Genomic DNA, 27,813 nt, shown 5'->3' on the forward strand with positions numbered 1-27,813 from the left:
TTAAGCGCTTACACATATTTAATATTAATTATAATTAATTATATTATGCTAATTACTCGACTAATTACACGAATCTTAAGGTTATAAACCAAAGATTGTCATTCAACACAGTACAAGGATCTATGCTGAAATTTTCAGGAAAATCTATTTTTCAAAAAAATCAAGAAAAATCCTAGCTTGGGTAATATTTTGCTCAGATTTTCAAGTTCTTCACATTTTAATGAAACTCAGGGTATATGTGGTATTCTATATGGTGATTAAGGATATCGAGTCAAAAGACTGCATTTCGTAAAATTGAGCGCTTAACCACATATTTAATATTAATAATAAACAATTATATTGATATGCTAATTACTCGACTTTAAATTTTACGAATCTTAGGTTATAACCAAAGATTGTCATTCAACAACGTACAAGGACTATGCTGAAATTTTCAGGAAAATCTATTTTTTCAAAAAAATCAAGAAAAATCCAAGGCTATAGTCTTTGGTAATATTTTCCTCAGATTTTCAAGTTCTTCAGATTTTAATGAAACTCAGGGTATATGTGGTATTCTATATGGCGATTAAGGATATCGAGTCAAAAGACTGCATTTCGTAAAATCTAGCACTTAACCACATATTTAATATTAATTATAATTAATCATATTAATATGCTAATTACTCGACTAATTACACGAATCTTAAGGTTATAACCAAAGATTGTCATTCAACACACGTACAAGAATCTATGCTGAAATTTTCAGGAAAATCTATTTTTTCAAAAAAATCAAGAAAAATCCTAGGCTAAGATTAATATTTTGCTCAGATTTTCAAGTTCTTCAGATTTTAATGAAACTCAGGGTATATGTGGTATTCTATATGGTGATTAAGGATATCGAGTCAAAAGACTGCATTTCGTAAAATTGAGCGCTTAACCACATATTTAATATTAATTATAATTAATTATATTAATATGCTAATTACTCGACTAATTACACGAATCTTAACGTTATAACCAAAGATTGTCATTCAACACACGTACAAGGATCTATGCTGAAATTTTCAGGAAAATCTATTTTTTCAAAAAAATCAGATTTTCAAGTTCTTCAGATTTTAATGAAACTCAGGGTATATGTGGTATTCTATATGGTGATTAAGGATATCGAGTCAAAAAACTGCATTTCGTAAAATTGAGCGCTTAACCACATATTTAATAATAATTATAATGAATTATATTAATATGCTAATTACTCGACTAATTATACGAATCTTAAGGTTATAACCAAAGATTGTCATTCAACACACGTACAAGGACCTATGCTGAAATTTTCAGGAAAATCTATTTTTTCAAAAAAAATCAAGAAAAATCCTAGCCTATAGCCTTGGGTAATATTTTGCTCAGATTTTCAAGTTCTTCAGATTTTAATGAAACTCAGGGTATATGTGGTATTCTATATGGTGATTAAGGATATCGAGTCAAAAGACTGCATTTCGTAAAATTGAGCGCTTAACCACATATTTAATATTAATTATAATTAATTATATTAATATGCTAATTATTCGACTAATTACACGAATCTTAAGGTTATAACCAAAGATTGTCATTCAACACACGTACAAGGATCTATGCTGAAATTTTCAGGAAAATCTATTTTTTCAAAAAAATCTAGAAAAATCCTAGGCTATATAGCCTTGGGTAATATTTTGCTCAGATTTTCAAGTTCTTCACATTTTAATGAAACTCAGGGTATATGTGGTATTCTATATGGTGATTAAGGATATCGAGTCAAAAGACTGCATTTCGTAAAATTGAGCGCTTAACCACATATTTAATATTAATTATAATTAATTATATTAATATGCTAATTAGTCTACTAATTATACGAATCTTAAGGTTATAACCAAAGATTGTCATTCAACACACGTACAAGGATCTATGCTGAAATTTTCAGGAAAATCTATTTTATCAAAAAAAATCTAGAAAAATCCTAGGCTATAGCCTTGGGTAATATTTAGCTCAGATTTTCAAGTTCTTCACATTTTAATGAAACTCAGGGTATATGTGGTATTCTATATGGTGATTAAGGATATCGAGTCAAAAGACTGCATTTCGTAAAATTGAGCGCTTAACCACATATTTAATACTAATCATAATCAATTATATTAATATGCTAATTACTCGACTAATTATAAGAATCTTAAGGTTATAACCAAAGATTGTCATTCAACACATGTACAAGGATCTATGCTGAAATTTTCAGGAAAATCTAGTTTTTCAAAAAAATCAAGAAAAATCCTTGGGTAATATTTTGCTCAGATTTTCAAGTTCTTCAGATTTTAAAGAAACTCAGGGTATATGTAGTATTCTATATGGTGACTAAGGATATCGAGTCAAAAGACTGCATTTCGTAAAATTGAGCGCTTAACTACATATTTAATATCAATTATAATTAATTATATAAATATGCTAATTACTCGACTAATTACACGAATCTTAAGGTTATAACCAAAGATTGTCATTGAACACACGTACAAGGATCTATGCTGAAATTTTCAGGAAAATCTATTTTTTCAAAAAAATCAAGAAAAATCCTAGGCTATCGCCTTGGGTAATATTTTGCTCAGATTTTCAAGTTCTTCAGATTTTAATGAAGCTCAGGGTATATGTGGTATTCTATATGATGATTAAGGATATTGAGTCAAAAGGCTGCATTTCGTAAAATTGAGCGCTTAACCACATATTTAATATTAATTATAATTAATTATATTTTGCTAATTACTCGACTAATTACACAAATCTTAAGGTTATAACCAAAGATTGTCATTCAACACACGTACAAGGATCTATGCTGAAATTTTCAGGAAAATCTATTTTTTCAAAAAAATCAAGAAAAATGCTCAGATTTTCAAGTTCTTCACATTTTAATGAAACTCAGGGTATATGTGGTATTCTATATGGTGATTAAGGATATCGAGTCAAAAGACTGCATTTCGTAAAATTGAGCGCTTAACCACATATTTAATATTAATTATAATTAATTATATTAATATGCTAATTACTCGACTAATTATACGAATCTTAAGGTTATAACCAAAGATTGTCATTCAACTCACGTACAAGGATCTATGCTGGAATTTTCAGGAAAATCTATTTTTTCAAAAAAATCAAGAAAAATCCTAGGGTAATATTGGGTACTATTTTGCTCAGATTTTCAAGTTCTTCAGATTTTAATGAAACTCATGGTATATGTGGTACTCTAAATGGTAATTAAGGATATCGAGTCAAAGACTGCATTTAGTAAAACTGAGCGCTTAACCATATATTTAATATTAATTATAATTACTTATATTAATATGCTAATTACTCGACTAATTATACGAATCTTAAGGTTATAACCAAAGATTGTCATTCAACACACGTACAAGGATCTATGCTGATATTTTCAGGAAAATCTATTTAAAAAAAATCAAGAAAATTTCTAGGCTATAGCCTTGGGTAATATTTTGCTCAGATTTTCAAGTTCTTCAGATTTTAATGAAACTCAGGGTATATGTGGTATTCTAAATGGTGATTAAGGATATTGAGTCAAAAGACTGCATTTCGTAATACTGAGCGCTTAACCACATATTTAATATTAATTATAATTAATTATATTAAAATGCTAATTACTCAACTAATTACACGAATCTTAAGGTTATAACCAAAGATTGTCATTCAACACACGTACAAGGATCTATGCTGAAATTTTCAGGAAAATCTAGTTTTTCAAAAAAATCGAAGAAAAATCCTTGGGTAATATTTTGCTCAGATTTTCAAGTTCTTCAGATTTTAAAGAAACTCAGGGTATATGTAGTATTCTATATGGTGACTAAGGATATCGAGTCAAAAGACTGCATTTCGTAAAATTGAGCGCTTAACTACATATTTAATATCAATTATAATTAATTATATAAATATGCTAATTACTCGACTAATTACACGAATCTTAAGGTTATAACCAAAGATTGTCATTGAACACACGTACAAGGATCTATGCTGAAATTTTCAGGAAAATCTATTTTTTCAAAAAAATCAAGAAAAATCCTAGGCTATCGCCTTGGGTAATATTTTGCTCAGATTTTCAAGTTCTTCAGATTTTAATGAAGCTCAGGGTATATGTGGTATTCTATATGATGATTAAGGATATTGAGTCAAAAGGCTGCATTTCGTAAAATTGAGCGCTTAACCACATATTTAATATTAATTATAATTAATTATATTTTGCTAATTACTCGACTAATTACACAAATCTTAAGGTTATAACCAAAGATTGTCATTCAACACACGTACAAGGATCTATGCTGAAATTTTCAGGAAAATCTATTTTTTCAAAAAAATCAAGAAAAATGCTCAGATTTTCAAGTTCTTCACATTTTAATGAAACTCAGGGTATATGTGGTATTCTATATGGTGATTAAGGATATCGAGTCAAAAGACTGCATTTCGTAAAATTGAGCGCTTAACCACATATTTAATATTAATTATAATTAATTATATTAATATGCTAATTACTCGACTAATTATACGAATCTTAAGGTTATAACCAAAGATTGTCATTCAACTCACGTACAAGGATCTATGCTGGAATTTTCAGGAAAATCTATTTTTTCAAAAAAATCAAGAAAAATCCTAGGGTAATATTGGGTACTATTTTGCTCAGATTTTCAAGTTCTTCAGATTTTAATGAAACTCATGGTATATGTGGTACTCTAAATGGTAATTAAGGATATCGAGTCAAAGACTGCATTTAGTAAAACTGAGCGCTTAACCATATATTTAATATTAATTATAATTACTTATATTAATATGCTAATTACTCGACTAATTATACGAATCTTAAGGTTATAACCAAAGATTGTCATTCAACACACGTACAAGGATCTATGCTGATATTTTCAGGAAAATCTATTTAAAAAAAATCAAGAAAATTTCTAGGCTATAGCCTTGGGTAATATTTTGCTCAGATTTTCAAGTTCTTCAGATTTTAATGAAACTCAGGGTATATGTGGTATTCTAAATGGTGATTAAGGATATTGAGTCAAAAGACTGCATTTCGTAATACTGAGCGCTTAACCACATATTTAATATTAATTATAATTAATTATATTAAAATGCTAATTACTCAACTAATTACACGAATCTTAAGGTTATAACCAAAGATTGTCATTCAACACACGTACAAGGATCTATGCTGAAATTTTCAGGAAAATCTATTTTTTCAAAAAAATCAAGAAAAATCCTTGGGTAATATTTTGCTCAGATTTTCAAGTTCTTCAGATTTTAATGAAACTCAGGGTATATGTGGTATTCTATATGGTGATTAAGGATATCGAGTCAAAAGACTGCATTTCGTTAAAATGAGCGCTTAACCACATATTTAATATTAATTATAATTAATTATATTAATATGCCAATTACTCGGCTAATTACACGAATCTTAAGGTTATAACCAAAGATTGTCATTCAACACACGTACAAGGATCTATGCTGAAACTTTAAGGAAAATCTATTTTTTCAAAAAAATCAAGAAAAATCCTAGGGTAATATTTTGCTCAGATTTTCAAGTTCTTCAGATTTTAATGAAACTTAGGGTATATGTGGTATTCTATATGGTGATTAAGGATATCGAGTCAAAAGACTGCATTTCTTAAAATTGAGCGCTTAACCACATATTTAATATTAAATATAATTAATTATATTAATATGCTAATTACTCGACTAATTACACGAATCTTAAGGTTATAACCAAAGACTGTCATTCAACACACGTACAAGGATCTATGCTGAAATTTTCAGGAAAATCTATTTTTCAAAATAATCAAGAAAAATCCTAGGTAATATTTTGGGTAATATTTGGCTTAGATTTTCAAGTTCTACAGATTTTGATGAAACTCAGGTTATTTGTGGTATTCTATATGGTGATTAAGGATATCGAGTCAAAAGACTGCATTTCGTAAAATTAAGCGCATAATTACATACTTAATATTAATTATAATTACATTAATATGCTAATTCTTCGACCAATTACACAAATTTCAAGGCTTTGACCACAGATTCTTATTCAAAAGACGTAAAAGCATCTATGCTTAAATTTTCAGGAAAATATATTTTTTTCAAAAAAATCAAGAAACATCCAAGGCCTATGATATTTTGCTCAGATTTTCAAGTTCTTCAGATTTTAATGAAACTCTGGGAATATGTGGTATTCTCTATAGTGATTAAGGATATCGAGTCAAAAGACTGCATTTCGTAAAATTGAGCGCTTAACCACATATTTAATATCAATTATAATTAATTATATTAATATGCTAATTACTCGACTAATTACACGAATCTTAAGGTTACAACCAAAGATTGTCATTCAACACACGTACAAGGATCTATACTGAAATTTTCAGGAAAATCTATTTTTTCAAAAAATCAAGAAACATCCTTGGGTAATATTTTGCTAAGATTTTCAAGTTCTTCAGATTTTAATGAAACTTAGGGTATATGTGGTATTCTATATGGTGATTAAGGATATCGAGTCAAAAGACTGCATTTCGTAAAATTGAGCGCTTAACCACATATTTAATATTAATTATAATTAATTACATTAATATGCTAATTACTCGACTAATTACACGAATCTTAAGGTTATACCCAAAGATTGTCATTCAACATACGTACAAGGATCTATGCTGAAATTTTCAGTAAAATCTATTTTTTCAAAAAAATCAAGAAAAATCCTAGGCTATAGCCTTGGGTAATATTTTGCTCAGATTTTCAAGTTCTTCAGATTTTAATGAAACTCAGGGTATATGTGGTATTCTATATGGTGATTAAGGATATCGAGTCAAAAAAGACTGCATTTCGTAAAATTGAGCGCTTAACCACATATCTAATATTAATTATAATTAATTATATTATGCTAATTACTCGACTAATTACACGAATCTTAAGGTTATAACCAAAGATTGTCATTCAACACACGTACAAGGATCTATGTTGAAATTTTCAGGAAAATCTATTTCTTCAAAAAATCAAGAAAAATACTTGGGTAATATTTTGCTCAGATTTTCAAGTTATTGAGATTTTAATGAAACTCAGGGTATATGTGGTATTCTATATGGTGATTAAGGATATCGAGTCAAAAGAATGCATTTCGTAAAATTGAGCGCTTAACCACATATTTAATATTAATTATAATTAATTATATTAATATGGTAATTACTCAACTAAATACACGATTCGTAAGGTTATAACCAAAGATTGTCATTTAACACACGTACAAGGATCTATGCTGAAATTTTTAGGAAAATCTATTTTTTCAAAAAAATCAAGAAAAATCCAAGGTAATATTTTGGGTATTTGGCTCAGATTTTCAAGTTCTTCAGATTTTGATGAAACTCAGGGTATATGTGGTATTCTATATGGTGATTAAGGATATCAAGTCAAAATACTGCATTTTGTAAAATTGAGCGCTTAACCACATATTTAATATTAATTATAATTAATTATATCAATATGCTAATTACTCGACTAATTACACGAATCTTAAGGTTATAACCAAAGATTCTCATTCAACACACGTACAAGGATCTATGCTGAAATTTTCAGGAAAATCTCTTTTTTCAAAAAAATCAAGATATTTTGCTCAGATTTTCAAGTTATTCAGATTTTAATGAAACTCAGGGTATATGTTTTATTCTATATGGTGATTAAGGATATCGAGTCAAAAGACTGCATTTCGTAAAATTGACCGCTTAACCACATATTTAATATTAATTATAATTATATTAATATGCTAATTACTCGACTAATTACACCAATCTTAAGGTTATAACCAAAGATTGTCATTCAACACACGTACAAGGATCTATGCTGAAATTTTCAGGAAAATCTATTTTTTCAAAAAAATCAAGAAAAATAGTAATATTGGGTAATATTTTGCTCAGATTTTCATGTTTTTCAGATTTTAGTGAAACTCAGGTTATATGTGGTATTCTATATGGTGATTAAGGATATCGAGTCAAAAGACTGCATTTCGTAAAATTGAGCGCTTAACCACATATCTAATATCAATTATAATTAATTATATTAATATGCTAATTACTCGACTAATTACATGAAACTTAAGGTTATAACCAAAGATTGTCATTCAACACACGTACAAGGATCTATGCTGAAATTTTCAGGAAAATCTATTTTTCAAAAAAATCAAGAAAAATCCTAGGTAATATTTTGGGTAATATTTGGCTCAGATTTTCAATTTCTTCAGATTTTGATGAAACTCAGGGTATATGTGGTATTCTATATGGTGATTAAGGATATTGAGTCAACAGACTGCATTTCGTAAAATTAAGCGCATAATTACATACTTAATATTAATCATAATTACATTAATATGCTAAATACTCGACCAATTACACAAATTTCAAGGCTCTGACCACACATTCTTATTCAAAAGACGTAAAAGCATCTATGCTAAAATTTTCAGGAAAATCTATCTTTTCAAAAAAATCAAGAAACATCCAAGGCCTATGATATTTTGCTCAGATTTTCTAGTTCTTCATATTTTAATGAAACTCTGGGAATATGTGGTATTCTCTATAGTGATTAAGGATATCGAGTCAAAAGACTGCATTTCGTAAAATTGAGCGCTTAACCACATATCTAATATTAATTATAATTAATCATATTAATATGCTAATTACTCGGCTAATTACACGAATCTTAAGGTTATAACCAAAGATTGTCATTCAACACACGTACAGAGATCTATGCTAAAAAATTTCCAAGAAAATCTATTTTTTCAAAAAAATCAAGTAAAATCCTAGGGCATAGCCTTGGGTAATATTTTGCTCAGATTTTCAAGTTCTTCAGATTTTAATGAAACTCAGGGTATATGTGGTATTCTATATGGTGATTAAGGATATCGAGTCAAAAGACTGCATTTCGTAAAACTGAGCGCTTAACCACATATTTAATATCAATTATAATCAATTATATTAATATGCTAATTACTCGACTAATTACACGAATCTTAATGTTATAACCAAAGATTGTCATTCAACACACGTACAAGGATCTATGCTGAAATTTTTAGGAAAATCTATTTTTTTCAAAAAAATCAAGAAAAATCCTAGGCTATAATATAATAAAGTGCCTAAGACAAGGGAGCTAATGGGAACTTCAGTGAAGGGCGCAAATGGGGAGGTGATAACAAGTAGTGGTGATGTGAGAAGGAGATGGAGTGAGTATTTTGAAGGTTTGTTGAATGTGTTTGATGATAGAGTGGCAGATATAGGGTGTTTTGGTCGAGGTGGTGTGCAAAGTGAGAGGGTTAGGGAAAATGATTTGGTAAAAAGAGAAGAGGTAGGGAAAGCTTTGCGGAAGATGAAAGCCAGCAAGGCAGCAGGTTTGGATGGTATTGCAGTGGAATTTATTAAAAAAGGGGGTGACTGTATTGTTGACTGGTTGGTAAGGTTATTTAATGTATGTATGACTCATGGTGAGGTGCCTGAGGATTGGCAGAATGCGTGCATAGTGCCATTGTACAAAGGCAAAGGGGATAAGGGTGAGTGCTCAAATTACAGAGGTATAAGTTTGTTGAGTATTCCTGGTAAATTATATGGGAGGGTATTGATTGAGAGGGTGAAGGCATGTACAGAGCATCAGATTGGGGAAGAGCAGTGTGGTTTCAGAAGTGGTAGAGGATGTGTAGATCAGGTGTTTGCTTTGAAGAATGTATGTGAGAAATACTTAGAAAAGCAAATGGATTTGTATGTAGCATTTATGGATCTGGAGAAGGCATATGATAGAGTTGATAGAGATGCTCTGTGGAAGGTATTAAGAATATATGGTGTGGGAGGAAAGTTGTTAGAAGCAGTGAAAAGTTTTTATCGAGGATGTAAGGCATGTGTACGTGTAGGAAGAGAGGAAAGTGATTAGTTCTCAGTGAATGTAGGTTTGCGGCAGGGGTGTGTGATGTCTCCATGGTTGTTTAATTTGTTTATGGATGGGGTTGTTAGGGAGGTAAATGCAAGAGTTTTGGAAAGAGGGGCAAGTATGAAGTCAGTTGGGGATGAGAGAGCTTGGGAAGTGAGTCAGTTGTTGTTCGCTGATGATACAGCGCTGGTGGCTGATTCATGTGAGAAACTGCAGAAGTTGGTGACTGAGTTTGGTAAAGTGTGTGGAAGAAGAAAGTTAAGAGTAAATGTGAATAAGAGCAAGGTTATTAGGTACAGTAGGGTTGAGGGTCAAGTCAATTGGGAGGTGTTTGAATGGAGAAAAACTGGAGGAAGTGAAGTGTTTTAGATATCTGGGAGTGGATCTGGCAGCGGATGGAACCATGGAAGCGGAAGTGGATCATAGGGTGGGGGAGGGGGCGAAAATTCTGGAGGCCTTGAAGAATGTGTGGAAGTCGAGAACATTATCTCGGAAAGCAAAAATGGGTATGTTTGAAGGAATAGTGGTTCCAACAATGTTGTATGGTTGCGAGGCGTGGGCTATGGATAGAGTTGTGCGCAGGAGCATGGATGTGCTGGAAATGAGATGTTTGAGGACAATGTGTGGTGTGAGGTGGTTTGATCGAGTGAGAAACGTAAGGGTAAGAGAGATGTGTGGAAATAAAAAGAGCGTGGTTGAGAGAGCAGAAGAGGGTGTTTTGAAGTGGTTTGGGCACATGGAGAGAATGAGTGAGGAAAGATTGACCAAGAGGATATATGTGTCAGAGGTGGAGGGAACGAGGAGAAGAGGGAGACCAAATTGGAGGTGGAAAGATGGAGTGAAAAAGATTTTGTGTGATCGGGGCCTGAACATGCAGGAGGGTGAAAGGAGGGCAAGGAATAGAGTGAATTGGAGCGATGTGGTATACCAGGGTTGACGTGCTGTCAGTGGATTGAATCAAGGCATGTGAAGCGTCTGGGGTAAACCATGGAAAGCTGTGTAGGTATGTATATTTGCGTGTGTGGACGTATGTATATACATGTGTATGGGGGGGGGTTGGGCCATTTCTTTCGTCTGTTTCCTTGCGCTACCTCGCAAACGCGGGAGACAGCGACAAAGTATAATAAAAAAAAAAAATAATAATATTAGCCTTGGGTAATATTTTGCTCAGATTTTCAAGTTCTTCAGATTTTAATGAAACTCAGGGTATATGTGGTATTCTATATGGTGATTAAGGATATCGAGTCAAAAGACTGCATTTCGTAAAATTGAGCGCTTAAGCACATATTTAATATTAATTATAATTAATTATATTAATATGCTAATTACTCAACTAATTACACAAATCTTAAGGTTATAACCAAAGATTGTCATTCAACACACGTACAAGGATCTATGCTGAAATTTTCAGGAAAATCTATTTTTTCAAAAAAATCAAGAAAAATCCTATATTATCCTTGGGTAATATTTTGCTCAGATTTTCAAGTTCTTCAGATTTTAATGAAACTCAGGGTATATGTGGTATTCTATATGGTGATTAAGGATATCGAGTCAAAAGACTGCATTTCGTAAAATTGAGCGCTTAATCACATATCTAATATTAATTATAATTAATTATATTAATATGCTAATTACTCAACTAATTACACGAATCTTAAGGTTATAACCAAAGATTGTCATTCAACACACGTACAAGGATCTATGCTGAAATTTTAAGGAAAATCTATTTTTTCAAAAAAATCAAGAAAAATCCTAGGCTATAGCCTTGGGTAATATTTTGCTCAGATTTTTAAGTTCTTCAGATTTTAATGAAACTCAGGGTATATGTGGTATTCTATATGGTGATTAAAGATATCGAGTCAAAAGACTGCATTTCGTAAAATTGAGCGCTTAACCACATATCTAATATTAATTATAATTAATTATATTAATATGCTAATTACTCGACTAATTACACGAATCTTAAGGTTATAACCAAAGATTGTCATTCAACACACGTACAAGGATCTATGCTGAAATTTTCAGGAAAATCTATTTTTTCAAAAAAATCAAGAAAATCTCCATTCAAACTCACAATCCAAGCAAATGGTCTCTTTACACTGCTAAACCTAATAACCTTGCTTTTATTCATATTCACTCTCAACATTCTCCTTCCAAACACTTTCCCAAACTCAGACACCACCTTCTTCAGTTTCTCACCCAAACCTGCTACCAGTGCTGTGTCATCAACAAACAACAATTGACTCACCTCCCAGCCCTCCACAACCCCCCCATCCCAAGAGACTTCATACAAGCCTCCCTCTCCAAGATCCTTGCATTTACCTCTTCACCACCCTATCAATAAAAAAATCAAACAGCCACACTGACATCACAAACCTCATCCATAGACCCACCTTCACACAGAACCATTCACCCTCTTCTACCTACACACAAACATACAAGCCATATTCTCTTGATAAAACTGGTGTTAAACACCCAATTTTAAATCTAACCTTATAAAGACTTTACTGCATCACTCTGTTCATACAGAGTAACTCAAGAACAGTAAAAAACATGGCACCTACCAACAGCAATAGCATGATTCTCCTTCAAGACAGACAAAAAGTTCTGCCAAAGGTACTGGATCAGGTATACAATCAAACCCCAGCCACCAATCATTAACGTCACTGCACCAGATTTCTGTTAAACAAGTGGATATATTAAAACTGTTCCTAAAGGAGGAAGTTAACCAAATAACAAAAATAGGCTTATTATTCATCATCAACTTATACTCAAATGGAGAAGACAGTATTCTAAACATCACTGAACAGGTTATCTTTTAACTTCTTAACATCCAAGCAGAGAAACAACCTACCATGAAGGAGGATAAATATCTAGGTTATCATAATAGTCTGGGCTATCAAAATAAGCACATAAGAATTATTTTTTTTTTTTTTTTTATACTTTGTCGCTGTCTCCCGCGTTTGCGAGGTAGCGCAAGGAAACAGACGAAAGAAATGGCCCAACCCCCCCCCCCATACACATGTATATACATACGTCCACACACGCAAATATACATACCTACACAGCTTTCCATGGTTTACCCAGACGCTTCACATGCCTTGATTCAATCCACCGACAGCACGTCAACCCCGGTATACCACATCGCTCCAATTCACTCTATTCCTTGCCCTCCTTTCACCCTCCTGCATGTTCAGGCCCCGATCACACAAAATCTTTTTCACTCCATCTTTCCACCTCCAATTTGGTCTCCCTCTTCTCCTCGTTCCCTCCACCTCCGACACATATATCCTCTTGGTCAATCTTTCCTCACTCATCCTCTCCATGTGCCCAAACCACTTCAAAACACCCTCTTCTGCTCTCTCAACCACGCTCTTTTTATTTCCACACATCTCTCTTACCCTTACGTTACTCACTCGATCAAACCACCTCACACCACACATTGTCCTCAAACATCTCATTTCCAGCACATCCATGCTCCTGCGCACAACTCTATCCATAGCCCACGCCTCGCAACCATACAACATTGTTGGAACCACTATTCCTTCAAACATACCCATTTTTGCTTTCCGAGATAATGTTCTCGACTTCCACACATTCTTCAAGGCCCCCAGAATTTTCGCCCCCTCCCCCACCCTATGATCCACTTCCGCTTCCATGGTTCCATCCGCTGCCAGATCCACTCCCAGATATCTAAAACACTTCACTTCCTCCAGTTTTTCTCCATTCAAACTCACCTCCCAATTGACTTGACCCTCAACCCTACTGTACCTAATAACCTTGCTCTTATTCACATTTACTCTTAACTTTCTTCTTCCACACACTTTACCAAACTCAGTTACCAGCTTCTGCAGTTTCTCACATGAATCAGCCACCAGCGCTGTATCATCAGCGAACAACAACTGACTCACTTCCCAAGCTCTCTCATCCCCAACAGACTTCATACTTGCCCCTCTTTCCAAAACTCTTGCATTTACCTCCCTAACAACCCCATCCATAAACAAATTAAACAACCATGGAGACATCACACACCCCTGCCGCAAACCTACATTCACTGAGAACCAATCACTTTCCTCTCTTCCTACACGTACACATGCCTTACATCCTCGATAAAAACTTTTCACTGCTTCTAACAACTTTCCTCCCACACCATATATTCTTAATACCTTCCACAGAGCATCTCTATCAACTCTATCATATGCCTTCTCCAGATCCATAAATGCTACATACAAATCCATTTGCTTTTCTAAGTATTTCTCACATACATTCTTCAAAGCAAACACCTGATCCACACATCCTCTACCACTTCTGAAACCACACTGCTCTTCCCCAATCTGATGCTCTGTACATGCCTTCACCCTCTCAATCAATACCCTCCCATATAATTTACCAGGAATACTCAACAAACTTATACCTCTGTAATTTGAGCACTCACTCTTATCCCCTTTGCCTTTGTACAATGGCACTATGCACGCATTCCGCCAATCCTCAGGCACCTCACCATGAGTCATACATACATTAAATAACCTTACCAACCAGTCAACAATACAGTCACCCCCTTTTTTAATAAATTCCACTGCAATACCATCCAAACCTGCTGCCTTGCCGGCTTTCATCTTCCGCAAAGCTTTCACTACCTCTTCTCTGTTTACCAAATCATTTTCCCTAACCCTCTCACTTTGCACACCACCTAAGAATTATATTATAAGAATTATATTTCCACTAATTTGAAATAACTCTACTAAATGGATGAAATCTCTCAAGCATTATTCTCTGAAATCAAGCTTTCTGTAAAGTATTAAATTCCACAGTTACTCTTTTGACATACATCTAAGATAATGAAAATATAAATCAAATTTCTTATAAAATCTTAATTACATCGCTAGATTTGACTTCAGATACACCATACGAACATTTCAAAGCATACAACAATGCAATTAACTAACCTTAGGAACAAGTCTTGCTAAAATGTAAACAAGTATAAGAAGGGATCCCAATATTCCAATTGTAATTCCTGTTGTGTAATGGAAGAATGCATTCTTTGCAAGACATCTAGCAGCAAAGAAGAGTATCATGGCACTGACAAGGGTCACAACACGCCAGAAGTCTACCCCTGGAACAGAGCAAAGTCACTTGTTACTGTAACCTGCTGAAATCATAACCACAAGCAATAACAAGTATATCAAATGGCGTCACTACTCATGGGACTAGCTGAACCTATAGTATCTGGAAAAAAACTGCCTGCCTTCCCATAAATTTTCAATGGTGATATCACAATGACATTTTAGTACTTTTTCATCTCTACTTTTGCCTTGACTACCATCTGCAGATGTTTAAATCTATGTTTTGGGTCCACAGGGTTTTGATCACCTGAAAGGTATTGATAGGTGCCGCAGGAAGCAGCCAACCAATGTGTGTTCTGAGTAACCAGTGTACCTAGAAATCTCACATGTACCCATATTTTCTTCCTTCCAAGCAAGAATTCAGGCTTTCTCCTCCTCAAAAGGGTAAGAGCCCTGAAGAACAAGTGGAAGAAATATAGTACCCAAAAACAAAATTCCCAAAATGAAGTGGTAACCAAGAAGAGTAAAAAAAGTACATTCTTCCCTCAAGATTCCATGAGGTACAATGAAGCAGATTGCTGATGCTCACACCATTAGAAACATTAATCTCAGTGATGACATACAATGATTTCACCCTAAGACCATCATATGCTTGCATCCACAAAAACTTTAACTGTGTATTGCATATGAAAATATATGGGGGTAGATGATGCTTTTTATGCACACTTTAGTTGCAAATGAAACCTGGGCATTGGAAGAAGTATAGGATTTAGTGAAGAAAGAGTAGGAAGAAGTGCATAAATGTTAAAGAAGATATTCTTCATCAAAAATGCCTGAAATACACTCACAAATATTATCATCAACAGTTACTCCCCTGAACATTTATTTCCTGCTACCTACTGCCAAGTTTCAACCAATGCAACACAATTTCAACCCAAATTTGTATTCAGCAAGAAAATTAGTCTCATACTGAGATCATCAAGCAAATCTATTTCCCTTCAAAAATTATTGAAAACTGCAGGTAAATAGCAAAAAAGAAAATTTTAAAACTGAAATATAATAAAATGATTCTATACCAAAAACAATCAAGGAAAATATCTCATAACACTTTCCCCAAGCAAACACATATCCATTAAATTCAAAGCACATAACATGAATCACTAAATATTTCATTACAACCTTTCATTACCCCTAAACACCATTTTCATCCCAGATTCGAATTCAGTGAGAAAAATAATCATAATACTGATGTCATCTAGCAAGACTATTACCCTTCAAAAAATTACAGGTAATAATAGTGCAGGGTATTCTTTAGACCTCCCAATTCTCTTTACCTGAAATATAATGAAATGCTTCTAAACTTCAAATAATCATGGAAAATATCTCATAATGCTTCCCCAAGAAACCAGATACCCATTAAATATGAAGCACATAATCATAATCTTTAAAAACTTCACTGCAGCTCTTAATGACCCCCCAGACACCATTTCAACCCCAAACTTGTATTCAAAATGAAAAATATTCCTAATACTGAGGTTGTCAGGCAAATTCATTTCCCCTCAAAAAAACTGCTGGTAATTTTTTGCCCAAAAACTTTTTGTTTTAAAGCTGAAATATTATACAATGAAATGCTTCTAATCGTTCCAATTCACTCTATTCCTTGCACACCTCTCACCCTCCTGTATGTTCAGGCCCCAGTCGCTCAAAATCTTTTTCACTCCATCCTTCCACCTCCAACTTGGTCTCCCTCTTCTCCTTCCCTCCATCTCTGACAAATATATCCTGTCAATTCTTTCACTCAAATTCTCTCTATAGGACCAAATCATTTCAACACGCGCCCTCTTCTGCTCTATCAACCACACTTTTTATTTCTACTCATTTCTCTTACCCTTTCATTACTTACTCGATCAAACCACCTCACACCACACAGTATCCTTAAGCATTTCATTTCCAACACAATCACCCGCTTCACCCAACAAGCCACCGTACAACCCTAACATGCTTCAAAACATATGAGCTTGCTGGGTGCAATTTAAAAAAAAATGCCACATGTTCATTTTTTTAAAAAGTTAATCGCTATTTACAGTAATTAATATGATCAAATATGCATTTTACTACTAAGATATCTTTCACAATCACACTATACAAATAACGTTATAAAGATATATTTAGTTATTCACATTTTCCCATACATTACGAAACTCTTTTATGGAAGAATTTGGCATCGCAAGTATTACGCCCGGCGTTGCCGTAAACAAAAATCAGCTGATCGCAGAGGGCGGACGATAAACAGCAACAAAAGTGTAAACGCTCAAGCAGAGAAGGAAACTGAGCTTTATAAAAGCTTATCACAGATTAAGAGTCAATCATCCCAAGAATTGCAATATGCCAATCTCAATTTCTGAGGACCATAGGACCCAGCTCTCGCTATTAGTGACACAAGACCCACCTGTGGTGAAGGAATTTTGTAGACTGGCAAGTCAATTTCTGAGGCAGGGAGTCAACCCTAGGGTCTTCAATTCTGCAGCAAATAAGTTGGGTGTCCAACCATCCCAGGTAAATATCATGGATAAATCCAAATGAAGAAAGTTTATGATTACTACCCAATTAATATTTTAACATGAAACCTTCCTACTCATATTTAGGGGAAGGGTTTAATCTAACTTTCACTATGCATCGCTATGAACTTTGAATATTATTTTCTTCTGGAATAGTGTATCACTTAAAGAAAACAATAACTGGAATACATATGCATTTAACTCAACTCGTTTAAATAAAGCCATAATAGTATAACAAGAAAATTTAACAGTATTCCTTAGACAACAAAGTGCATTATGAGAATACTAGTAAATTTTACTTTCATTACAGTAGGAAACCCAATCGCTTAATGATTTTTATGATCATTTTGCCAAGTCATTACTTTTATATATATTTTCATGATTTTGTTTCACAGTTTCCATCTCAATAATGCAATGACATACTTGCCACTGTGTAGTGGTAAGTACTACACAGATAGTCTTTTATACTCAACAAAATCCACCAAAATACTAGCTTCTATGAAACAAAATCCTAGCAGGTTGACTAATAACCTGGGTATCCTACAGATTTACAGGTGCATTGCAAAACTTAATCTTACTGCCATCATCTTGGATTTGGTGGTCTTCATTGTTTGGGGTAATGCCATACTTTCCAGCAAAACTTGCAGATTATTTCTTAACCTCAACAAAATCCAAGAGTATTCATTACTTGACTGGATTTCCTAAAGTATTACAGGTGTATTGCACTGATTCTATGGCAATCTTCTTGAATTTTGTTATTTAGGATGATGCTATAATTCCCACTGAAATCCACAGATAGGATAGTCTCAGCCTCACTGAAATCCAAGAGGGTCTCCTTTAGTATTAAAGATGTATTTCACTGAATCTGCTGAAATCCTCTTAACTTTAAGTGGATTTCATAATGTAGAGGTGTATTTCACTGATTCCACTGCAAACCTCTTAGGGCTATGTCAGACTTCCCATCAAAATTTGTAGATAGTCTCTTAACCTCAATTAAATCCACCAAAATGGAAGAGGACTCACGAGTCAAATAAGTTTCCTACAGCTTTACAGGAAATATTGTGTATGTTTAAAGAAAAAATAATGTATGTATGGTGTAGGAGGAATTCTACTGGAAGCAGAGAATCATTCATCCTCTTAGAGTGTAAGGCATATGTACAAGCAGGACGATGGGAGTGAGTGGTCCCAAGTGAAAGTGGTCTTTATGTTATCTTTATGTTAGACTTGAGCAACGTAATTATAATATAAGAACAGGACAAGAATCAAATGCTTTGTTTAATCATGTGACATAGCTTAGATGCCATTGGTAAACCAATGGCATCTTAGCTTCGTCTCTCCCCTGTATATCAAATGACTATTCTATGTCTTCTATCTCATTCGTGTATCTTCCCTGACGATGTGATCATTACACAAAAGTGCACTTGGGAACATTGTGTTTCATTTTCCTCACGGTTATACCCTAGCCTGAGCCAGGTACCCATTTCATCGACCAACCCCTAGGGATGAATGAACAGCTGGGATGACTGTGGACCAACTGCTGCAACCAGGATTTGAACCTATAAGCTTGCCGTGGGTAGCCCAAAATGCTTCACAGTTAGGAATGCTAACTGGAAACCAACACCACGGAAGTCCATAAATTTATGGATGGGGTGGTGAGGGAGGTAAATGCAAGGGTCTTGGAGTGAGGGACTAGTATGCAATCTGTAGTATTCAATCTGTAGAGTCGAGGGTGCCTGGTAAATGAATCAACTGTTGTTTGCTCATGACACAGCACTAGTGGCAGATTCAAGTGAGAAACTGCAAAGGTTTGTTACTGGGTGAAGTAGGTGAAGGTTGAGTAAATGTGAATAAAAACAGTTATTAGGTTTAACAGGGCAGAGGAACAGACTAGTTGAGGTATGAGTATGAAGAGAAAATATGGAAGTGAGGTGTTTTAGATAATTTGTATTGGACATGAAAGAGTATGGAACCATGGAAGAGGAAGCGAGTCACAGGGTCGGTGAGGGGGTCAAGGTTCTGGGAGAATTGAGGAAATTGTGGGAAGAGAGATCAGGTGCTGACTGGGAGAGAAAAATTGAGTATGTTCAAGGACTTCTCAATTTAAGCGAATTATTTCTTGAAAATTGTCACAAAAATCAAGAATGCTAATATCAAATAATGTAAGTAATGGAAATTAAGGGTTTTCATTATTAAGACAGTACTGAATATTATACCATTGAAAAACTAACAGTATACATGTGTCAGGAAATATTAAATCTGAACTATAATATACATACTGAAAGATGAATTCTGTTCATAAAACAGAAAATAACAAATTTAATTCTAACACTAACATTTAGTATTGTTCTTGAATTGCTTGCTAGTGCTGATGGAAAGGGAGGAGGTGAGTGAAGGAGGCACTGGGAAAGGGGGTCATCTGGGTCAGATGACACAGTTGTGGAAGGCGGTGGTGATTTTTGTCAAGCAAGTTCAGCTATTACTCACTAGATATTGATGGCTCCTGATGTCAGCAAGGATATTTCGAGTCATCTTTAAACTTCATTCTGTGTTTGGGTTTTCCTCATCAAATATAGCAAGAACAAGGTCAATGTGGTGCAATACTCCAACTAACCTCTTGCTAGATGTTGTGGTGAGAGTGGTGTTTCCTAGAATGCACAAACCAACCAAGCCTTGCTTGAAATGTCTTTGCTGCCCATTCTTTCACTGCAAAGTCATCATATATACTCCAGGCCTTTGCTTGTATCACAAGCAGGCTGATGGAAAAAAATTTCATGAGTCTGGTGGTTGATCCATGTGCTGAACATTTGTTCCATTCTCTCCATAATCAAAATTCAGGAATGCAGTCTTAGATGCACTGATTAATGTTCCACTCTTGGGACTCTCCTTTATCTCTGCACTATCACCAAAGGACTCTCCTTTATCTCTGCACTATCACCAAAGGACTCTCCTTTATCTCTGCACTATCACCAAAGGACTCTCCTTTATCACTGCACTATCACCAAAAGTTCACAGAACAGTTTCACTAAGTCCAAGGGCATGTTTAATATCAGCTGTCATTCACCTCTCTCATAATGCTCAAGCATATCCATTTTAACTCAAATGATGATGGCCTTAGCACCTGTGGTACCAGGAGAACTTAAGAGGCACTTTGGTGGCATGATGCAAGGGGCAAAACATGTGCATTATACAGTACACTGCAGCACAAAATACTGTAGCACTAAGTGACTAAATATATAGATGAAACTTTCAAAGGGGATAGTACAATGAGAACAAACATCTCAGAGTGGAAGTTAAAGGCAAGAAAACTCCCAGAATATAAAGAAAAGAAATGAAAACAAGTGCAGACCATCTGGTGTGGCAAAAGTCATTAGGAATAGTGTAACCTATAAAACCATGAACCATGGAGTGTAACAAAAGAATATCTTACACGATACAAGCAGCTGATATGGATTTTGAGAAAAAGATGAAGCAATGGAATAGATGAGGTTAGGAATACAGAAATCAGTGGCAATGACAGTGTTTCAAAGAAAAGTATTAACAAACTATATAGTAGAGCTGCACTGAGTGGTAGAGATATATGATGATAAAAGCTAACATCAACTGTTTTTGTAAGAAGGTATATATTATGTGCAGAAAGAAAAAATGTCCCATCTGTTATACATTATTTGAAGAAGTTTTATTGATTTATGTGGTAACTTGATTCAACCACTTAAATATTTTCAGTATCTACACTATTAGCTCCCACATGGTGATTTCATTACAAATTTTATAACTTTCAGGTAGAGGATGCAATCCAAGCACTTGTTTTCCTCCTGTCATACTGTACACAAGTAGCTGCCTCTAAAGTGGAGTTTCAAGATCTCACCGTTTCAATAGGCTTTGCTGAAGATGCAGTTAAAGTACTGACAGATGCATACACTGATAATATGCTGGAATTAAAGAAGTTCTTAAAATCGATGGGAGTTCAGGTAATATAACAAAATTAATTAATTCATATATGTCAACATAATATCAACCTTAAAACCCTTAAAACCACCTAGCTTCACCTCTTTCTACCACCCTATAACACCTGTCTTCAGTGTCCAAATTCTAAGAAAAACTGATCCACACCAGAATCAAACAAATTATCCCTCTCTCACATCCTCAATATGACTTCAAACCCAAATACTTCACCAACACAGTATATAATGACCTCTCGCAGCATATCCTTGAAGGACTCGCCTAAAAAAATCCCTTCCCCACCAATACTAGTGGCAATAGACATCAACAGAGCATTTAAAATTGTACCCTAAGTATCTTTCACAGCACATACTTGAAACAACCTTCCACAACCATGAGTCACTCGCAATGGCTTCACTCATGTACCCACCACTTGTAACCCAACCTTACACAATCAACTACCCTGCCTTGTATTCCTTGTAACCTCATCTAATACAGTCACCCAACCTTACATTCTTAGATGCAGTAGTTGAGACCACAATATTTTTTCAGACTTTCTTAATGCTGACAGGGTTTTATTGATAGTGGGTTATGTTAAGTATTAGTAAGCTGAATATACCCCTAGCAGGTAGAGTTAGAGTAACACATACAGTGACTCCAGTGCCTATTGAGAGGAAGGGCTCAGATAAATAATGGCCTCTCTCACAACCCCCCAAAATTTAAGGTATACCCCTACGATTACATTTTCTTGTGTGACTTTGCTTCCAGTGTGGGGGAGGGCTCCAGTGGTAGTGTAGTGGCCCCTCCTAGTACCCCCAGCTAACTAAGGAATATCCCATCCCCTACCCTTGGAACAGTGTTAGGATTGCTGGCCTTACTTTCTCTCATCAAAATGGGACTACCATGCTTGTCCTTCCATCTTACTTGCACTGTACACCTACTCAAACCTCTTATTTTCTTCAAATAAGCTCTCTTGCTATCTCCTGTCTGAACAATTGTTTTTAAACATAATCATGATATATATATAGTCCAATAAGGCTATGGCTACTAGTCCCTGGCATCATGGGGTGCTAAAAATTTTTAGGTTCTTGTCTGACTCTACTGCGAATGAGAAGGAATGTTCAGACAGTATTAATACCAGCCCCTCCCACAGCCTTTCCCTCTCTGACAGACCTACTTGTTTACATTCACCATACCAACATTTGTGATCTTTCTAGTAACCTCTCTTATGTTGAACATCATTTGCTCATACCTTTCTTTATATCCAACTTCTCTCTGAGACCCAGCTGTCTAATGTTCTCACAAACCCCTTTTCACATGAAATTATTATATCCATTCATTATTCGGGTCTTTGCTTATTCTAACATCAATGTACCTGCTGCATGACTCAAGGACCTTAAGTCCCCAAACTTTGATGTTATCTGGATGAAAGTCTGTCTCCCAGTTACCACACTTTTCCTTTGTTTTGCCTACTGCTCTTCTAATTCTACATTTCTTTATCTTTCTTTGATTATCTAAACTCCTGCCATAAGACTGTGGCATCTCACCTGCAAGCCGAGATCCTCTACTTAGGGGGTTTCAGTGTCCACAATAGCCAGAGAAAGTGTATAAATTGAATCGCTTTCATTCAACTTTGTCAGGTAAAGATGCAGAGCTAGAGCAACCCCAGATGTGAGAGCAGTACTCTATACAAGAATGGATCAATTCTTTGGATAAATGGAACAACTGTTCAGAAAAAAAGAAATTTTGACATCCAAATAGGACTCCTAGTTTCTCAGAGGTAGACTTAGCTATTTCTGTAATGTGGAGTTTTCATGAAATAGTGGATGTTACAGTAATACCAAGTACGTTCAATGAGTCAAGAGGTGGAATTACTGAAATGTCACATGAGAGAGAAATGTTGTGAGGAATATTCAGTGAGATGAGTAGAAACTGGGTCTTGGAGGCATTAAGCTTAACCTGATTTCATCTACTCCACTGAGATATCCTGTCCAAGTCTAAGTTTGCTGAGGAAGTTGTGTTGAGATGAGATGCAAACTGAGTGAGAAAAGAAGTAGCAAAATTGAAGGATGTGGGGGAATGCAATGTTGAGTTGTCGGTGTATGAATGCATTTGGTTATTTGTGGAAGAAAGGAAATCATTGATACTAAGTTAGAAAAAGCATAGGAGACAAGACAATACCTTGAGAGATACCAATGTTTAGGGAGAAGGGGGAGGCTAATGCATCAACAAACATGGAGACAGATTGACCAGATAGGAAGCAAAGTGAGGGAAGGAAGCCAAAAGAAGGGAGCTTACAGATGAGACCCCCAATTGTATATAAATATATATCTTATTTGGTTCAACATCTTCTTTTTCTTCAGATACCACAATATCATGATTTAGAATGGAGGTTTGACATCCTTGTTGGTTCACGAACTCTCAGTCACATTGCTGAACCACTCATTACATTGCAGCTCTCACTGGACACAAACAAAAGTAAGTAATCAGAGAGAAATAATATGATTTGGACTTTATGAATTGCAGTTTTTCAAAATGCATTTAGGAATCCTCTCAATCATACAGAAAGATAGGAAGAAGACCATCAGAGGTTGTAATTATTTGGTATGCATAATACTTCACTGTGTGTTACATAAGTGTCTGAGAACAGTAGATTTTAGGAGAAAATTGATATTTTACTTAATTAATGATATCCATACTTGAATTAGCAGCGAGAGTTGTAACATTTCGTGTTACTGATTCGGATGTATGTGCTCAGTGCATAAACTTATCAAACTGGAGACATTCATTTCCTTTGCACTTTTGGTGAGTTTAGAACAGAACCGATTAACAGACAATACTTATATACAACTTTTTCATTATATGCATGGTACTTAGGGGAAAGCCATAAAGTTGCTAACAATGCTTATTCACTTTTCCAGGTTGTATTATCCTTCTTTTATCTATATTAAATATAAATCTTCTTATACCCCTATCAGGCTCCCATGGAACTGAAAATGATGCTGGCAAGGAACAGTTGCAATCAGTGTGTGACAAACTCCTTCTGCAGACTGACCCAAACAATTTAGTTCATTTAACAACTGTTCTGGAGGAAGCATTGCAAGAAGCTCGTGCACACCACTCTCGTCGAATCCACAGACACCTCAAGAAGCCTTATTAATCAACCAATGTCTAACAAAAATCATTTTAAAAGAAGTACTTTCATAACTCAAGCCTGTCTGTATATCATAAGCATGAGTGTGTGTGCTTGTATACTACTTACTTATTGTCCCTGGAATCCCTTCTACCTTTATGAGGCTCCAGCAGCACTTAGGAAACTAGCAATATCTATCAATCAGGACTACAGGCCATAAAGTTTTGTGACTTAAGCATGTGTGTGTGGAGAGTGCAGGGCAACTGAATATGAATAGTAAGTACTCAGTGTCTACTTTATGCAAGATGCATCATGGGTATGAAAGGTCTCAGAATATGATGAAATGGTGTTTGTAGTGATGATGATATCCAGAGACTTAGCAGGAGTGTGACCTGTGTTTGCCTGGAGATTGTAGTATTCTTATGGGTGTATGTCCAGTGGGTGGAGTTTACAAATGAGTTAGGATGTTGGATGGTTGGTACTTGTCAGTTTACTTTGTGTGGATATGTTCTGTCACTATCATATATTATATTTGATGGGGGTGGGGGATCTGTGAATAAAGGTTACTAAGGTGTAAGTCAAGGCTGAGTTTTTATTATTTCTACTTAGGTGATGATGGTTAGTTATGGAGTGGTTTTGGTGAAGCATATCTAGTGCTGTGAGTGTATCATCAGTAAACAACAACTGACTCATTTCCCAGGCCCTCTCCTTCCCTGTAGACTGCATACTCACACATTCTCCATGACTCTAACATTTACCTCCTTCAACACCCCATCCATGAACATATTAAATGGCTAAGGTGACATCATACACCCCTGGTGCAGACCAACCTTCACTGGGAACCATTCAACCTCATCTCTTCCTACTCGTAAACATGCCATACACACTTGATAAAAATTTCTCAATGCTACTAGGAGCTTTCTTCTCACACCATATATTCCTAAGACCTTCTACAAAGCATCTCTATCAACCTCATCATATACTTTCTCCAGATCCATAAATGCCACATACAAATCCATCTACTTCTCTTAAGTATTTTTCAAACAAATTATTTAAAGCAATCACTGATCCAAATATCCTCTATCACCTCTGAAACCATACTGCTCTTCCCCAGTCTGATGCTCTGAACATGCCTTTACCCACTCAGTTACTGCCCTCCCATACAACTTACCAGGTACACTTAACAAACTTATACTTCTATAATTTGAACACTCAAATTCATCCCCTTGCCTTTATACAATGGCATTATACATGCATTCCACCAGTTCTCTGGCACCTAACCATGAACTGTATATACATAAAAAATCCTAACTAACAAGTCAACAACACAGTCACCCTGCTTAATAAATTCAACTGTAGTACCATCAACTTCAGCTGCCTTATATATATATATATATATATATATATATATATATATATATATATATATATATTTCATATCCTTGGGGATAGGGGATTAAGAATACTTCCCACGTATTCCCTGCGTGTCGTAGAAGGCGACTAAAAGGGGAGGGAGCGGGGGGCTGGAAATCCTCCCCTCTCGGTTTTTTTTTTTTTTTTTTTTTCAAAAGAAGGAACAGAGAATTGGGCCAGGTGAGGGTATTCCCTCAAAGGCCCAGTCCTCTGTTCTTAACGCTACCTCGCTAATGCGGGAAATGGCGAATAGTTTGAAAGAAAAAAAAAAAAGATATATATATATATATATATATATATATATATATATATATATATATATATATATATATATATATTTTTTTTTTTTTTTTCATACTATTCGCTATTTCCCGCGATAGCGAGGTAGCGTTAAGAACAGAGGACTGGGCCTTTGAGGGAATATCCTCACCTGGCCCTCTTCTCTGTTCCTTCTTTTGGAAAATTAAAAAAAGAATAAAAAAAAACGAGAGGGGAGGAAATCCTCCCCTCTCTCTTTTTTTTTTTTTTTTTTTAATTTTCCAAAAGAAGGAACAGAGGGGGCCAGGTGAGGATATTCCAAAAAAGGCCCAGTCCTCTGTTCTTAACGCTACCTCGCTATCGCGGGAAATGGCGAATAGTATGAAAAAAAAATATATATATATATATATATATATCCCTGGGGATAGGGGAGAAAGAATACTTCCCACGTATTCCCTGCGTGTCGTAGAAGGCGACTAAAAGGGGATGGAGCGGGTGGCTGGAAATCCTCCCCTCTCGTTTTTTTTTTTTTTTTTTTTTTCAATTTTCCAAAAGAAGGAACAGAGAAGGGGGGCCAGGTGAGGATATTCCCTCAAAGGCCCAGTCCTTTGTTCTTAACGCTACCTCGCTAATGCGGGAAATGGCGAATAGTATGAAAGAAAAAAAGAATATATATTTTTTTTCATATATATTTGCCATTTCCCACATTAGCAACATGACATCAAGAACAGAGGACTGAGCCTTAGAGGGAAAATCCTCATTTGGCCCCCTTCTCTGTTCCTTCTTTTGGAAAAGTAAAAACTGGTGGGGAGGATTTCCAAACCCCTACTCCCATCCCTTTTAGTCGCCTTCTACGACACACAGGGAATTTGTGGGAAGTATTCTTTCTTCACTATCCCCAGGATATACATATACAGACACACACCATACATGCTTGAGTATAGTGTGAGTTTTTAAGACCAACTTTTTAGGCAAAAAATTAAAAGGTCAACCTACACATGGATAACAGTTTCATTAGGTTGAAATCCGTGCATGATGGGAAGGGCTAGGAGATGGATTATGAACCTATGAAATTCAAAAACCTTGTCATCAAATTCTTGTGGAAGATGCTGATATTTTTGTTCTCCATCTCAGTACAAAATCATTTTTTAATCATAAATCTTGTGCACCACGCATGGCTTGCCTTAAAATCTGTGATGCCTAATTTTTTTGCTAGTTTCAAGGCAAAGATTCAAATTGATCCTCGGGAAATACCATATACATTCTGTCGGTTTTCACTAACATACTTTGCCACTTCAACTTCCAACTGTGGCCACTAGCTGCACTTTCCTCTGTTAGCACATTTGTTTTTCAGCACATGCTTAAGTTATGCAGAGAGCTTTCTCCAGTCTCTTAACATTTTTTTGGATACCTTATATTCCCTTGCTACTGCATAGTTTCTTACTTAATTTCATTTATTGTCATCTTGCTGCGCTATTCTTACATCTATCGAAAAACT

At 35.0% G+C, this 27,813-nt stretch overlaps 2 protein-coding genes across 3 annotated transcripts in view; one reads left to right on the forward strand and one right to left on the reverse strand.

Annotated features, from left to right (window-relative positions):
* Window positions 1–27,813, reverse strand: part of Nemp (Nuclear envelope integral membrane protein) — an 88,287-nt gene that overhangs the window by 43,521 nt on the left and 16,953 nt on the right. For both annotated transcript variants that reach the window (XM_071693951.1, XM_071693950.1), the window contains exons 5-6: window positions 14,898–15,064; window positions 12,516–12,630 (exon numbers count right to left, since the gene is read on the reverse strand). In XM_071693951.1, coding sequence (XP_071550052.1) covers window positions 12,516–12,630; window positions 14,898–15,064 — 282 coding nt within the window. The remainder of the gene's footprint in view (window positions 1–12,515; window positions 12,631–14,897; window positions 15,065–27,813) is intronic.
* Window positions 17,260–26,025, forward strand: LOC139765949 (COMM domain-containing protein 2). The gene is made up of 4 exons (XM_071693952.1): window positions 17,260–17,570; window positions 21,352–21,540; window positions 23,875–23,989; window positions 24,490–26,025. Exons 1-4 carry the CDS (start codon window positions 17,400–17,402, stop codon window positions 24,669–24,671), a joined length of 657 nt encoding a protein of 218 aa, XP_071550053.1. The 5' UTR covers window positions 17,260–17,399; the 3' UTR covers window positions 24,672–26,025.

This window comes from Panulirus ornatus, chromosome 56 (genome assembly GCF_036320965.1).
Source record: "Panulirus ornatus isolate Po-2019 chromosome 56, ASM3632096v1, whole genome shotgun sequence".
Classification (NCBI taxonomy): Eukaryota; Metazoa; Arthropoda; class Malacostraca; order Decapoda; family Palinuridae; genus Panulirus; species Panulirus ornatus.

Coding starts and splice junctions, on each gene's coding strand:
- LOC139765949 (XM_071693952.1), top strand. CDS start 17,400: ATGCCAATCTCAATTTCTGAGGACCATAGGACCCAGCTCTCGCTATTA. Junction 17,571..21,351: donor TGGGTGTCCAACCATCCCAG/GTAAATATCATG, acceptor TATAACTTTCAG/GTAGAGGATGCAATCCAAGC. Junction 21,541..23,874: donor TAAAATCGATGGGAGTTCAG/GTAATATAACAA, acceptor CTTTTTCTTCAG/ATACCACAATATCATGATTT.